Below are 16,557 nucleotides of genomic sequence, written 5' to 3'. Positions count from 1 at the left end.
TAGTGGTTTGTTAAACTATAACCACAGAAGGAAACCAAAAGGTCTTTAAATAACCTCTTTAAAGTTTATAAATGTTTGATGACTATCTTTTATCTAATTATCCACCTGTTCATTCTTGCTCCTCATACTTAGCTCTTACCAAGGATGAGGTTCTTGACCAGTTTGAGCTCATCCTCCTTCTTGTACTCCAGCATCCCTTGGAAATCTTTCTCCCTGCGAGGAATGTTGACGGGATGAATCGGCTCGTCCACCATCTGTCCCGGGGACGTCTGTCCCTCGGTTTGACCCGCTGGCAGACACACAAGACACGACAGTCAGACAATATCCTGTCTCATTGCACTCAAACACATAATATGTACAGACTCTCAAGTCTTTGCTGATTGATCATTTCTCCCGTACCCCCCATCTCTCCGATCCTCTTGGAGTAAACCTTCAGCTGCTTCTTGAGCTTGCGGATGGTTCGGTCCTGCTTCTCCAGCTGCTCCATTAGATCCTGAAACGGGCCGAGGGGTTGGAGTGATGGAGAGAGAGACGGATGAAAAGAGAAAGAAAAGAGAATAGTGAGGACAAACGGCAAGCCTCTGACTTCTCAAGTTCACACTGTCCAGTGGTAAAAAGAAACACTCAAGCACTTCTGTAGAGCAGCTTTGCGTTGACTGACATCTTGGAAACAAATAGATAAAGAGGAGGGGTGGGGGGGGATTGAAAATCAACATGAGAGCTGCTGTGCTGATTGCTTTTTCAGAGGAAGAGAAGATACAGGACTTGCTGGCTGTTAGAAACAAGAAAAAGGGTGCTGAGCTGCTCTGCTGTGAGTTAGAAGACGCCGCTGTGGAGCGTTAGAGCGACATTCAGCGCTGCTTCATTCAAAACACACAACCTCAGTTAGTTCTGACACATGCAAGCACACATGCACGCACACACACACTCTACATACAACCATCCGTCGTAAAATGATGACTCGAGCCTCTCGGGATGCTGTGGGGTCTTCAGCCAGGAGTTCCTGTCAGGCGAAACCATCCACACAGATGAGTGTGTGTGACACTGTTTCCGATTTTTTTTTTGCGTGGCCCAAATGGGGAATGAAACGACCAACCCGAACAAGCTGCCATTCCTGCAACGCCTTGTAGTGTGCAAGAACGGGGCTCAAACGTAGCAAAAAAAAAAAGAGGTTTTGGTTATGTAATGTTTCCAATTGTTGTTTTTTTTGGTTACATCGGATAGATCTATTATGTGGAGCATGTATATTGTAACTTGAAATGTCGATGTTACTATATATTAAAAAACCTTTTGACTATTTGAATATAAAAGTCATGTTCAGTCGGAGAAGACAATGCTTACAAATTTAGGCTTTAAACCAATCATGATATGGTCTCTCCAAGGGCTAAACATACATATTTATTTCATATACATATCTCAGATGTTACCGTTGTAATGTAAACGTTTTTATTTCTTAACCTCAATCTTGTATAAATCATTGTTACCTTAAAAGAAAAAGATTCTGCCGTGTGTGGTTATTCGTAGATGTGGAGTCGCTCGGTTTTGTGAGCTGAGATTCTCTAATGTGCACTTGAAATTCACTGCAGTTGAAGTTACTTCTCTTCTTTAACCTGTATGCATCGTTGTGTGTGCTGCAGCGTACCAGGTTCTCGTTGGTGAGCCGGGTGATCTCGTGTTGCAGACTGGCTTCGATTCGGGCCTCTGGAGGCAGCTGCAGGTTTTGGGCCAAGAGCTGCTGCTGACGGTTGTTCTCCTCCTTGACATTCTGCAGCTCGCCGCGCAACGACTCCACCTCGTTGTCGTATCCTCTCCGCTGAGTCTGCAGCTGGTGCTCCAGGAGCCTGGGGAGCGGAGGGAGGTGGGGAAGGAGATGAGACCAGGGGGGGGGGGGACAAGGAAGGAAGTGAGATTGAAGATGAAGGGAGGAGGGAAAAGGAAGAGGTGTGTGGCAGGTGATAAAAGGAAGTGAGGGAAGACAGGAAGATGAAGTGGGATAACAAGAGAAAGGGCATCAATGGAAGAAGGAGAGGAAAATAAATCAGCATTATAGTGCGAGTAAAAGAACAAGAAACAGTCAGAGAATGAGCTTTTCACCACAGTGTGGTGACGCAGGACAGCAGCATGCTGAGCAGACACTACCAGCAGCCCGGAGCCCAGCCTTTCTCAACACAAAATATGCTGACTTATTAAGTTTCACTTGGTTGAAAAGTTGAACCGAGCCAGCTCTGTGGTCAGAGGTCAGGCTTGGTAAGGTAGAGCTGATAGAGTTTCTTGCGTCAGAGGGAGATAGGATCTGCTTCTCAAACTGTTCATGGATCTCTTCATTCTAGTTTGGTAACTTCCAACTCTGTCTGTGAGTTATACGAGTTAAATGTCATAAACATGACTTCTTTCACTGTGTTTCAACTGCTTGTACATAAGATGTTAGTTATGAAGCACAACTGATCAGTTAGCCAATCTAATCCATCTAGCAAAATAAAGGCATTTTACAATGCAAAACAAAGCCAGCTCTGGAGTGAATATTAAAGTCAACAGACTGTCATTACAAGTGAGTAAAACAAGGTAAGTTGCAGGATGAGGACAAGTTCTGCAGCACTTATTATAAATAAAATCTGAAATTCAAACCAAAACCTTGAATAAATGACTAAACATTATGAAACATCTGTGGAGAAATGTTAATATAACATTTATAGAGCACACAACCCTGTAAAGTACTGTGTAGGAAGAGTAGGACAAAAACAACTGGAAAAATCTTAGCAATCTTAGCACCCAAATAGAATACATGATTAACTCTATAACACAACACCAAACGTATTCACGTTGGTAGTCGTCTTCCCACTGAGAGCCCATCTAATGAGGTCTGGGGCCAAATGCATTAAACATGAACTATGCTTAGAGTAGCTGTTCCTATTAGTCTGTAGGACTCCTTAGTAACAACAACGAAATCTAAAGCAGTCTTACAAATCCTATGAATAACATCAAAGACGTGAGAGACAAAGCGTGAGAGAGAGAAAAGAAAGAGGTGAATGAAAGTAAAAAACAGCAGCACACATTCTTTCCTGTGAAAAGGACAAACGTATCATGCTAATAAAACGACACTCGTGTTAAAAACACAGTTCCACCTGATGGTTTCCTTTAAGCCCTGATTAACCAGCCACAGCTCTCCGTCCTCATTCAGCTTATGGAAGTCTGGAGCGGCAGATCTGACCGACAAACAACACAAAAGGAACACGGACAACACAATGACAAAAAGAAAAATGCGGGATGGTTTGGTTGGGGACGAAGATGTGCAAGACAACAGTAATAGGCCTTTCTGCTCTTTATCTGAGATGTCTGTATATGTACATGTAAAAACTCTGTCCGATTTGATTCAATATCATCTGGAGTTACTGAATGTGTCTGTGGAGGAAAAGCTATGTCCATCTCTTAAAGTTGGTACGAGGAACTTTTAAAGAAACAGTCTCAATTTAATACCGATGCCTCTACATGACGTACAAATGGAAATCCTAACACTTTTGTCCACCGCCAAAATCAACACAAAATAAAAGTTCCTCTTTGTATCTTAATAAGTATGATTTATTAACTTTTTATGCCATTAGGATTTAGACTGTGATGTTAATTTATCTGTAATTTTAAATTACTTCCAAAACTGATTTAAATAATTTTGATTTGACAGATTCAGGTTTTTTCTGTTTTAAGTTGTGCTGATTGCAACATTAATTGTCTTAATGTAGAGTAATGCTGTGTACTAAATACTCTCCACTGTACTCTCTAATGTCAGTGTGTGAACAAAGAAGGTCACAAGCAACAGAGGAAGCAACATGGGAGAAAAAAGGTATGAAGGCGTTGATGCACAGCACAGAGTTTTGGGCAACTCTAATAAGTAACAATGTGAAGAGTTTCCCTCAACACTGGTACTTTAAATATATAATATAATATGTGCTGTGCATCTCTGCTTCAACAAACAAAGAAAACGAGTGGGCTTTCATGCAGGAGTTATGCCAAACTCATTCCATAAAGCTGAGACAGGAGGCCTCCCACAACATCCAACATATGCTGAGTCAGTGTAAGAGGAAGTTGTGTTGTAAATCTAAGTGTTAATAAAGGTTAAACTACAACTGAAAATTACTTGTATACCTTTTTAGCTCAGACATCTCCATGCTTTCATGCCGCATATTTTGTAAACACTGCACTGTAAATATAGAGTTCTGCAGCACCTCCAAAAACAGCATCTTTTAAAAAAAACATCCTTGTATCTTTGTTTTGCGCCCAAACAGAAACTACCTTCAGTTTAAGAGACTCTACTCTCCTACATGCTGATTCATGAAATCCCATGCAGACCTATGAATCCTAGAACTTGACTCCAAAAGCCAAGCACACATTCCTTGAATTCAAATACTGGTTAGAGCTCAAGTGAGACCTTTAACTGTAACTAGAGCTGCTACATTATTCGACATGCAGTTAGGGCAGAAAAACGCCACGCAAAGCTATCCAAGCTTTCATCATCAGCACTACAACGTAGAGTCAGCTGTGTCAGCTTCAGTTATATCAGTTCCATTTTTTTTTAAACTCGGTTTGGCGTCAGCGTGGCCATGCATGCTCTGCTCCATGATGCATAGGCCACTTCTCATTGGTTACCTCAGCCTACTCAGGAGATCACTGACTTCCAACGGCTTACGCATGAACCTAGGAGATCTGCACAGGACAAGGCAGCGTTCACAAACACACATTTCACGGTGACATCAATAATGGAGGGAGAGCTCAGTAAGATACAAACTTTGGACAAAAGATTGGGGTTGGGTGCTTGGGGTGAATTTAACACTGATGCATGGGGAGACCTGGAGATATGGAGGAGAACTGGCTGTAACAAAGTACCTGTTGGTGTCTTTGAGGCCTACGTAAGCTTGCTTGAGTTCACCAGCGTCCTTCAGTTTGGACACATCCTCGACATAGACTGAAGGCTCGGTCATGGTCTCCTATAGAAAGGTAAATAAAGGAAAGAGGGATAAATGAGAAAAAGACTTACAGCACATTTAAAAAGAGCGACCTGGCTGCTACAACCGCTTGCTAAGCTGCATCATGAACCAGTTTCATACAGTTTAGGTGTATGAATGAAGACAAGCGGAATAGATGGTTTCATGGATGTGAGTTCACACTGCTGCGGGCATGCAGCATGTGTGCTGTTGACTCCCTGCCAGCATCACTATAGCTGCTGGCTGTGACTGTCCTTTCAGTCTGACAATCATCAGCCAGTTGGAGCCTCGGGAGGAAACGGTGACAAGCCATCAAGTGATGCCTCAGCGTCAACTGTCTATCTACAGGGAATGTCCCTTCACAGCAGTGGGATTCTTTTTCCAAGCTTATAAAAGAGAAGAGGTGCTGAGAATCAGCTGATAAGTAACAGGGGGTTGAGATCACTTGTGATCAAAATGTGACCACTGTGTGACAGTTTGATATGAAGACAAGGCTCATTTCTTAGCATTAAAGAGTAAAAACCAGCATATCTGTGCATCTATGTAGCTGCAGTATAATGCAGCAGAGAAATTGGGACAGAGTTTAATTCTTTAGTGAGTCAACAGCAACATAAGTAATTCAAAACATACATTCACAAGTAGTCACCACTGCTCAGCCGTGTGAAGTGAGCCCCCTTGTGTGTGTTATGTTGCTATGTTTTCAAGCAGTTCTTATGAGTTGCACCATTAAACAGATAATGAATATTATATTCAGAATTTTTAAGCTGTGCATTTCTGAAACTTAGTGCAGTCGATTGTGTCTGACTTTAGACATCTGACAAGTACGTTATATGCAATTTCAGAATTACTGTTGTTTCGATAGAAATGTACAGGCTGCAATTTCAAATTCAACTTGCAGAGGGTTTTCATTTTGTGACATCCATCCGTGGGTTGTAAATGTATTACAGACAGTGTTCACAAGAGCAAATGCAAAAATGGCTGCTGTAAAAGCTGCTGCTGAGCAGAACTCTCAGTGACTTTTAGTGAAACAAACAGTCCAACTGCATTCATTCACACAGACATAGGACTTGACAGATGTGCTCACCAACTCCAGCCTTGAGAGGGCAGTGTGTGTGTGTGTGTGTGTGTGTTTGTGTAAAACCTCTTAAAGTTAGAATACTGATCTTGTGTTTCCTCTGTGATTTTATGTTATAGCTGCACTTTTGAGTTCCTTGTTTGACAATAGTTTGGTCACTTGTTGTCATACTTTGGAGGGAACACTCACCCCTGAATGCTCTCACGCCACTACATATGATTAATTTAATGTTCGAAGCATTTGTAACCACTTTTCCTCAACTTCCTTTCTTCACTTTAATTGATAGTGATTTCCCACATCAACTAGAGAACATGATTTTTTTTTTTGATTTGGCATGTGGAGGTGGAAAAATGCATATTGTGGTGTTGGCAGACAGAAAAGAGCAGGTTAAAGTAAGGCCTTTTTAGATCATAACATTTTTTCTTAAATTTGAAGGTACTGATGTTAAAATTTGATGTCATGAAACCTTTTCTTTCATTTTTCCTGGCAGCGATGGTAATAGCTGCACTTTATTTAAATGAACGCAGAACAAACAGAGCGTTCCTGCTTCTTGCTATCACTGAGATGAAATATAAAATTGATTGCTGGATCAGATTTCTTACCTACAGAGGTTTTACATAAAAGACACACTTTGAAAAAAGTGATAAATACACATGCATGATGCAGTTTTTAAACTGTACCTTCTCATCCTGTAGGAAAGCGTGGATGGAGGAGAGAAGGTGGAGATGGGAGAGTTAAGACACACTGATGGTGCAGTGAAAACAATATCTACAAACAGTGTAAACAATAATGTGATTTGACCCTAGAATCACAAACTAACCAGTCAGTCAAGTAAGGTTCAGGTCATTTTTGTCAAACAAATAAAACAGATATTTTTTTCTGTGTTTAGGTGTTAAAAGCTAAAAAAGCAATTCTCATATTTCAGGCTTTTTCGTAAGTACATGAACACAATATACAAGTTATTTGTTAAATATAAAAAAATATATATTGTGGAAACCTGAGATTAGAACTACTGGAAATATGTAATAACAGTGATCTTTAGGCCATGAGATATTTGATCTGATCCATTAGTCGTGTTTTGGGATATTGTGCAAACAAGTAGACAAACAGACAAGCAGACATGGGTGTAAACATAACACACAAATGTTATAAGGTGGATGCAATCAAGCAGGAGACATCCATCTAATTTAGCTTCAATTTGTGAACGAACAACAGCGCCATGTGACCACAGAGCCGACATTACATGTGAATGATTATTGGCCATATACAAGGCTTTTCAAGTTCTTTGCATCATTTCCAGTTGAGCAGTGGTGATGGAGCAGAGAAAACCGAGACAGCTAAATGTTCTTTTACCTTGTGGTGCATGGCTTCCTTCTGGCTGACCAGCTGGGAGCGAAGGATCAGCACCTCCTCCTTACGGACCTCCAGTTCCTCGCAGGAGGCGTTGAGCTGCTCCAAGACCACCTTGTAGGCCGGGGAGCCCGGGGTCCCAGCACCTGTAGCTGCTTTACCCATCAGGCTTTGCCTTATCTCCGCCAGGTCATGTTTCAGTTTCTTGTTCTCTGACTCCAGCTCTTGACGCTGAGAAGTGAAAAGATTCAGTGTCGGTGGGGGCATAGTTATGACAACTAGCGGCAAATGAGGCTTTCTGAAGCTACGCAGGAAATACTGTAATAAAAGAAGATGTCTGGCTTTGGATCAAGTCATTATCTAACATTTCGACTTTATACTCCTCTCTTAGCTTACCTTAAGGGACTCGTACTCCAGCTCTGCCCCACGAGCCTTTTTAAACTCTACGTCATCCTGAAACAAGGAGCAAAACGTGGTGATGAAGAGGTGTTTAGGACAGTGACAAACTCTGTGTTGACACAAGACACAATAAGAACAGGGCCTGAAAGGTGTAATAACCTTTGAAATAACAAATGAGGTGTGTTTTAATTATTCACATGAGGTTTAAGAACCTCGTATTATATCAAGGAGTCATGAAAAGTGTAAAAAAGTACTTATACTAGGTTGTTACATGCTTACGTATGTATAATTTGGCTTTAAAAGGCTTTTCATTAGGTATTATACAACTATTACGGTATTTTTACAATCTTCAGTGTTAACACACTGAAATTAGGTTTATAACGAAGTGTTATATCTTTTGTTAATATTATACATATTGATAATATGATATATTTCAGAGCCCAGTGTGGGTGTCGGTACCCTGGCTCTAGCCCGCTGGAACTGGTCCTCTTTGTTTTCCAGCTCGTTGCGCAGCGACTGCTTTTCTTGCTCCAGTTCTGTTAAACGTTTCTGCAGCTTGAGGGTCAGCGAGGTGTCTATTCCTCGTGTCACATCCTGCAGGACAGAGAAATGTTAGGGCAGAGCATATGCCCCATGAACTATCAGTAGAAACCGTATCTCTGGGTGTTTCCTCTTATTTAATGTTACAGTACTTAATGCCAACGTTCTTACCTCGGCGGCACGGGAACCGTCTTCCAATTCGGCGTACTCTGAGTTGTATGTGTACTCTGATTCGTTGCTGCTGTGGGTGGAATCTGTTCTCCTGTGGCCAGGCTTGGAGACGTTCTACAGATGAGAGAGAAAATAAACACTTAGAAAAAAACCATAGACTTCAGACTGTAAGTGTAGCTAAGTGTTGAATATCACAAACCATTTGCTTTCTGCTGTGGTAAAGCAAATCTCTTGTTGAGAAAAATGTAATAATGGATCAAATACATTTGTCACTTGAATGCTGTCAAATGATGTTTATAAATGAGTTTAAACCTCTCCTAAGTATTGACTGGGTGTGTGCGTGTGCTCCTCACCGAGGAAACCATCTCTTCTTTCAGGTCGTCGTATTTCTCTTCGAGGCGAAGGTGCTCTGTCAGCAGATTCTGGTAGCGAGATCGCTCCTCGTTCAGATTGGTCTCCAGCTGCTGAGTCTCCTCTGCGATCGAACGGGCCATTTTCTCTAAAGGGTCATAAAGAAACACACTGTATGGTTTAGGAGACGATTACTTGTTTCTGCATGACTAGATGAATGATTGAGAAGGTGACGTTTTCCTACCTGTCATCTGCTGACTCTGTTCCAGAATCATCCTGTTCAAGTCGTCCTTCTCTTTCTTCAGAGAGCCGTTCTGATCCTTCAGCTCCGAGACCATCTACACACACACACACACACACACACACACACGCACACACACGCACACACACACACACACACACACACACACACACACACACACACACGCGCAAAAACAGAAACAAACGCATTAACAAATTATCCTTAACTAACATACTGTGCAAATCAAGGTCAGCACCTTGAACATTAAATATCTTAAGTCCATGCTACAAAACTAATTGTAACTGATCCATTTATTTTCCACATCTAACACATTACTGCAACTCCTAACTCATAAAAGATGCTCAAAGAAGCTCCACGGGTTATTTGAAGACAATAGAAGACAAAATACTAGAAAGAAATTGAATAAAAACACACACACACACAGACACAGTTCAGTAGCTACCTCACTAGCTCACTACACTATCTCCTGTGCTCACCTGACCCGGGGCAACTGCGCCCTCTGACCCCACCATGTTTCCCCCTGGTTTGCTCTGGCGCCTGAATTTGGGAAAAAACGTTTTTCCTCTGGTGCCAATATCCATATTAAAGCAAAAAATGTATTCTGGGATATATAGACATTTCCAGGAAACTATGGGACATTGTACTAATCTGGAGCTATTTCTATTGAACTTTAGTTCTCTAGTAACTTTAGTTTTAAACTAATAATAGGACTTTTGACCGTGACGGTCTCACTAAAAGCTGAAAACGGAGGAAAGAAGACGAGGAGGTTTTAAGGAGAGTATACTGGCAAAAAGTGAATTTCCCTTGAAATTCAAATCTCCAAATTATTCTCCAAAAAGGTTCAAATAAGCAACCAACATCTAGAAAAAAGATAAAACCGTATCTACAGACGACATGTAACACCACACTGTGCACAGCGAGATGGAGGACCAGAACCACTACAGGGTCTACAGTTACAGATGTGGATCCCGGTCTTACTTTCTCCATTTCGCTCCTGTAGGTTTGCGCCCAGTCCTCGATGGTCTTCTTCTCCTTCTGTGTGGAACTCAGCTCCTTCCTCAGCTTCTCCAGCTCCTCCAGCAGAGAGGTCACTTGGTTGCCTTTGTTCTTGGCATCCTCCTCCGCCCTGCGCAGCCGGGTCAGCTCGACACGCATCTTCTCGCTCTCGTTTGTGTAGGTATTCTCCAGACCGACTAGCCTCTCGTTGACCAACCGGGTTTCCTTGGTCTGGAGGCATGGGACGGATCATACAACAGGAAGTCAAACACCCAAATAACAAATTAAATCAATACATGAAGACAATAAAAACTAAAATGGGGGGGAATAACTCACCTGCTCGTCGAGTTTCCTCTGCAGCTGCATGATCTTGTTCTCCATGCCTTTGTTGAGCTTCTTGAAGTGCTCCACTGAGCGAGCCTCGATCTTCAGCTTCTTCAACTCGCGCCTGGCCTTCATCCTGCGGAAGCAGCACTGCAGGTAGACGAGGGAGACGAGGCAGCGCTTGTACCAGCACCGAGCCAGCCAGCCACGGACGCGCTTCTGAATGATCACCATCTTGCTCTCCCGCAGTAACTTCAGACGGAAACAGAAACAGTGAAGGAGAAGCAGAAAGAGTGATAAGAGCCCATGTGGATATATGACGTACAGTAAAACATGTTTTTTACAGATTTCACTGATCATTTTCTTTTCTGTTATATTCACACTTACGGGTTTGATTTGCTTGTTACAGTATTTTGTTGAAGTGAGTCAGTAAGCCAGAATAGGATAATAACTGAACTATAAGTATAAGAAATGTTTTATTGAATATTTCTTGTAGGAAAGCTGAATCTTAGGTTTTAATAAAAGGTCAGTTTGAATACATTTTGCAGCATTTTGTGCTGTGTGTCTTACCGCCTGGTACTTCTGCCGGGCCATGTAAGCTCTGAGGATCGTCTGCATGACCAGAGCAGCAGCCTGCTTCTGTCTGTAGCGTTTCCTCTCCACGCACATCCGCTGGTACTTCTGGATAACGGTGGCCGCCTGCGTGCGACGCATGAACTTGGCCAGGCTGAGGAGAAAAGAGATAAACAGGTCTCAACTAACAAGTATTGAACACAACTTTAGACCTTAACTTTAGACCTTAGGCATTTCATCGCGCGACTTATTTAACTGCAACAATAATAAAAACAAACATTTTTACCCAGCATTGTCTTTTAAAACAATCTGGAAGAAGGAATCAAATGTCTTTGCATGTCATTGTCCTGTTTTAATGGCTGAAGGGTCGTGTGAATCAGGTTGAGCTGACTCACCAGCGAGCCTGGTATCCTCTGGTGAACCTCTGGATGGTGATGGCAGCGCTGCGCTTGCGCAGATACTTCTTGCGCACCAGCCAGCAGCGAATGGTTTTCTGGATGCGAATGCAGGCCACACGCAGCTTCTCAGCCCTCAACTTCTCCAGGTAGGCAACCTGGCCGGCCCTGAAGAAGATCTTGGTCTTACCAAACTGGTATTTGTCCTGGTCCTGAAGGAAGACAGGAGCAGAGATCAGGAGTAAGACGGTGATTAGACGGACCAAAAAGGGACAGATTTACTCTGTGAGACTAGTATTAGCTTGTTTTTTTGCGAAGAAGGGTAAAAGGGAGGAACAAAGGACCCACAAATTAAAAGGTAATTTTATAGGTGCCGTATAAAATGCAAATCATATCATAAGCATTATTTTTTCTTGTTAAGAATGAAGGAAAGGTAAAAACCCAGTCAGCCTGACCTGCACAAGTTGCTCCAGAACATTTTTGCAGGTCAACTTCTTGTCAGTTAACACATCCTTCTGCTTCATCAGCACTCTGTAACGGCTGAAGAACTCCTGGTACGTCCATCTGAGACACACACACAGAAAGTTAGAAGCCTGCCATGACGTAAACATTTGATTAATTTACTGTTTGTTCAATCAAGTTAATTTCTTCAGCAAAGTCAATTTGAAAAGAGGGAACCAGGTTTGCTTTGCTGTTTGGCTTTTTGACAGGAAAAATACTTACTACCACATAATGCAAAGCATGTTTGGGCTGTCAAGTTTTAAAATTTGTATGCTATATTCCTGTGAGGTGATTCATTCTGACTAATATCCTAAAAATGTTTTCTCCAGCGAAAATGTTTTTTTTTTTAGGTTGTGCTCAAATCCTGAGGTTTTCAGCATCAATGTTTTTGTTGTTGTTGTGAGGATGTATTCAGACATAATTGTACAGCAGACTCTAACGTGCAGGGTCAATTTGCATTTGCCTTCTGCTCGGAAACTTTAAAAACTCTTTAAGGAATCAACACATATCCAACACAAGAAAGTCTAAGCGAAACAGTAGCAGTGTTGCTGGGATGCATCAGTACCTGGATGGGAAACCTGCAGCAGAGATGCGGATGGTTTCCAGGACACCACAGGCTCTGAGCTGCTGCACCGCACGTTTAGGATCAAACCTGCCAAAATCAAATAACCACAGTATATACGATTACCTTTAGATATAACAATTTAACCATGTTTTTTTTTTTTTAAATAAAGAAAAGACTCACGAGAAGGCCAACTTGAAGTCATTGGGTTTGATGCACCGTACATAGTGCGGGGTCGTTGCGTTCAAAGTACCCATCAGCATTTGCAGCGAGTTACGAAACTACAAGATAAGATAAGATAAGATAAGATAAGATAAGATAATCCTTTATTAGTCCCGCAGCGGGGAAATTTGCAAGAGAGAACAATCATCACCATCATTTATTTTGTAGTTTCAAACTAGGCTGAGCGTAGAATTTAGCTTTGGATAATCATCATTTCGAACACATGCTGTTGTTTGCTGCATAATAATTAATCTAAAAACAATCAAAACGGATTAGAAATAATTGATATCCCTCAAATCCAACTGAAAATTGAAGTTGTCATTCTTATCCTAATTTTCATGTAGCTGCAATTCACAACTGGCAGTAATAAAAAAGAAAAATGACAATCATTTTGGACAGAAAAGACATTTGGGTAAACAGGGCACCCAATATATATCCAATGTGATCTGACATCTACCAAAATGTGCTGTATCTGATCTCACTTTGTGCAGTTAGACACCTGTGTAAGCATGCAGGCAAGTAACTGCATCAGTCCACAGAACAAAAACACTGAAGAGAGATATCAACCTGGCATCCAACGGTCTTCTTGTGCTCCTTGCTGCTCTTGTCACGGCCCTTGTCGGGTTTGATGCTGAGGCGGGTCCTCCCTCCGGTGCCAGGGACCTGACCAGTGGGACTGGTGGCTTTCTCCTCGTCCTGGAACAGCTCCACCAGCAGGTGAAACTGGGGAAAGCAGCCCGTTCACAGTCAAACAGAGCAGCTGATGGCAGCATTAGACACTGCAGGCAATATATTTATTTACTGAAAAATAGGTTATCCACAAAGCATTTCGCTCTGGATGTACTGTTAAATTAAGCTTCAGTGCAACTACAAAACATATTTATGAGGGATAAATGTAGTTTCTAAGCACCTTTCTTTACAGTTCCAGGCATGCATATGCATTTCTCTTACCTTTTGCATAAAGCCTTACAAAGCATAATGACAACTTAAATTTGAGCATTTGACGCAAGCCTTCATAAATTGACTTTAGTGTAGAAAATCAAGATGCTGATGACTTAATTTTTTAAATTAAAAAACAATCAAGTTGTCTCGTCTAGTAATCAAGTGCAGAGATGGTTTGACATGAGAGTTAATTTATCCAAACCATTTCACACAAAGTAGATGTCGCTTGATTTGTTGATTAGCGTTTGTTAAACTCAATCACAGTTAGAGAGGTGTTATAATGTTTTAAAAAGCCAATAGAAAAACAACGAAAGGTTATGTTTGGTCATATATGAAAATATGCAATGGCCGTATATGACTGCATGGCATTATCTTGCCATGGTGTTATGACATAAATTGTGTACAATGCACACATCAGTCATGTTCCATATAACACTGAGGTTATATGAGGAGGATGCTGTGTTATGTGCAGCTTCAGTTCCTCCTGCTGCTCTCAGAGCGTTGCCATGCTGCTCCTCTCGCCAGCGTCATTAAGCGGGATAATCTGGACGGCCACGGCCACAAAGGCTTTACATGCTGCTCACTCACAGCATCACTCTGAAAACATAAAAATATCCTCCTTCCTTTGTCCCTTGTTTTTATGTCCAGCCCTCTTTTTTCCTCTCAGAGTGCCTTTAGTGCTCCCCATGCAGCAAAATAAGACACACACACACACACACACACACACACACACACACACACACACACACACACACACACACACACACACACACACACACACACACACACACACACACACACACACACACACACACAAAACTTAAATCTCATCAGTGCTGTTAGGGTGATAATACCTCTGTGACAGAGAGAGAGACGGAAGGAGGAAAGATAAAAGAGGAAAACAAAAAGAAGCTAAAGGAAGTGCTACAGGCGGACCAGCGTTGTAAGAACGCCTTCTGTTTACCTTCTGCTGGCGGGGAAGGGTTGTCATGATGAGGACAGAACCAAACATACATGGACAACATATGGAGAAACAGTGACAAAAGGAAAAACAATGACATTAAACAGAAAGGAAACCCACAAGCTCAAATTCAAAATCATAATTACGCCCATCAAAAACTATAATACACATCTATGATTCAAACCGAAAAGTCGATAAAACCAGGCAGACTAGTGATGAGGCTGAAATAGATGGAAGAGACATGATGGGATGGTGATTTCTTTCCTAAACACTTAGGGATGCATTTCCACGGAGCTCTCAGGCTGCATGAAGAACAAAGCATGTCTGTTGAAGGGATACGGCCACACGGTGGAATTTGATCTGTCGTAGTCTTGATCAGATTCCTGTATAGCAATGCATCATGGGAAATCTCTGCATCAGGCATTTCTCGAATGCACCGTATTGATTAGACTTGCAAGCAGACGTCTGCATGAATGCGAGACTCCGGTGTGTCTTGCAGGTCCCAATGCAGTTTTGAGCAATGCAGGTACTCAATGAAACCGTTACAGTGCTGCAGTATTTAGACAAAGTTCCTGTTTTATACAACCGGGCTTTTCTTTTACAGAGTTTTCGGCCAATTGCTAAGATCTGGTATTTCAGTGACACTGCTAAAAATAAGTCCACTGCGGCAGGGCAAATGTGTGACGATGAGACGATTGCAGGTTTTAAACAAACCCCTAAATTAGCAAAACTTTTTCAGAAGAGAAAATGAAGATGAAAGGTAAAATGTAAATATTTATCACATATTTATCTTCCTAGTTCAACTTGGACTCACTGTACTTGCCGTAGTTGAGCACACATAACGATTACTGTGCAATGAAGAATTAGTAGCCACATTTTCAGGTGTGCTTACTTTGTGTTTAGTTAATCAAAGTGGTTTAGATAATTTGGCTAAATTGTCAGCTTGTTTACAGCCTGTATGATCGTCTGACTGCACGCTTTTTGCCCCAGTTCTTTGTAGCAATGTCTCCCTGTTACCAGATCTCAGAAATGACTTTGGTGAGTCACATTTTATCACTACTGAAAGACACAATGACCGAGACTATGCAAATAAGACCCAAGTTGTAATGAAACAGAATGTTCTTTAACTGTGTTGAAAGTTGAAGGGCTAAGATCAACAGCAGAAGTTTTAGAAAACACATCATTCAAGCTTTTCTCTGTTCATATAAAGGGCAACCACAAAAAACAGACCTGCCTCCATGACTCATAGGGAGGATAGTCTACCTTCTTTTTTTTAAATTTTGCACTTTTAATGTGTTACATGGTGATGCAATGAAAACAGATAGCTGCTAAATGTTTACATAATCATTTTTCAGTCTCTCTCTGACCATTGAGAGAGAGTTCAAGACAAAGTTGTGTGGCTGAAGGTTGAGTACCAAATTAGCAAAATGGTTTAAACTACGGTTTGGCTTGAAAAAGAAAATGCTATCAAGTTAATTTTACATCCTGTTTAAGTGGCATTTTACATCCTCAAATGGTCTGAGCAAACAGTCAGCTAGCTGGAAAAGCTGCGTTTTTGCACACATAAACAATCACACACACACTAGAACACACACACACACACGCACACACACACTCACACACACAGAGAATGATGGGATAAGCTTGGCAGGGAAGTAAAACCAAAGTTAATTAGACTAAATCTCTTTAAGAGGTCATTACCATTTAATCCCAATTGTTTAAATATCCCCGATTTCCAAGGCAACATTCCGAATTTTCGTCCGTGAATACCTATGTGTGTGTGTTTGTGTGTGAGCGTGTGCGTGTGTTTGTGTGTGTGTGTTGTTAAGTGATTGTGTTAGAGGTTAAAGCAGACAGTATTTCAACCCTTACCCATTTCTGCTCTTGATGAAGTCTATAAGAGAACAGTCGATGGTCACTTTGAGCATTTTGGACAAACACACTACATCATAGCTTGTAT

At 41.5% G+C, this 16,557-nt stretch overlaps 1 protein-coding gene across 2 annotated transcripts in view; it reads right to left on the bottom strand.

The window, feature by feature from the left end:
* myo5aa (myosin VAa) overlaps nucleotides 1–16,557 on the bottom strand; it is a 52,557-nt gene that overhangs the window by 6,770 nt on the left and 29,230 nt on the right. The window contains exons 15-33 of one of the 2 annotated variants that reach the window (XM_054620744.1): nucleotides 13,262–13,417; nucleotides 12,656–12,753; nucleotides 12,476–12,562; nucleotides 11,865–11,973; nucleotides 11,410–11,621; nucleotides 11,012–11,168; nucleotides 10,454–10,693; nucleotides 10,100–10,348; nucleotides 9,104–9,197; nucleotides 8,862–9,007; nucleotides 8,509–8,622; nucleotides 8,257–8,391; nucleotides 7,795–7,851; nucleotides 7,402–7,629; nucleotides 4,876–4,976; nucleotides 1,643–1,841; nucleotides 938–1,003; nucleotides 400–493; nucleotides 140–289 (exon numbers count right to left, since the gene is read on the bottom strand). In XM_054620744.1, the coding sequence (XP_054476719.1) occupies nucleotides 140–289; nucleotides 400–493; nucleotides 938–1,003; nucleotides 1,643–1,841; nucleotides 4,876–4,976; nucleotides 7,402–7,629; nucleotides 7,795–7,851; nucleotides 8,257–8,391; nucleotides 8,509–8,622; nucleotides 8,862–9,007; nucleotides 9,104–9,197; nucleotides 10,100–10,348; nucleotides 10,454–10,693; nucleotides 11,012–11,168; nucleotides 11,410–11,621; nucleotides 11,865–11,973; nucleotides 12,476–12,562; nucleotides 12,656–12,753; nucleotides 13,262–13,417 (2,692 nt within the window). The remainder of the gene's footprint in view (nucleotides 1–139; nucleotides 290–399; nucleotides 494–937; nucleotides 1,004–1,642; nucleotides 1,842–4,875; nucleotides 4,977–7,401; nucleotides 7,630–7,794; nucleotides 7,852–8,256; nucleotides 8,392–8,508; nucleotides 8,623–8,861; nucleotides 9,008–9,103; nucleotides 9,198–10,099; nucleotides 10,349–10,453; nucleotides 10,694–11,011; nucleotides 11,169–11,409; nucleotides 11,622–11,864; nucleotides 11,974–12,475; nucleotides 12,563–12,655; nucleotides 12,754–13,261; nucleotides 13,418–16,557) is intronic. The other variant, XM_054620751.1, reaches the window with a different exon arrangement.

The sequence above is a fragment of the Anoplopoma fimbria genome, chromosome 2 (genome assembly GCF_027596085.1).
Source record: "Anoplopoma fimbria isolate UVic2021 breed Golden Eagle Sablefish chromosome 2, Afim_UVic_2022, whole genome shotgun sequence".
Classification (NCBI taxonomy): domain Eukaryota; kingdom Metazoa; phylum Chordata; class Actinopteri; order Perciformes; family Anoplopomatidae; genus Anoplopoma; species Anoplopoma fimbria.
The sequence above is the reverse complement of the archived record's forward strand: the minus strand, read 5'-3'. Positions and strand labels throughout refer to the sequence as shown.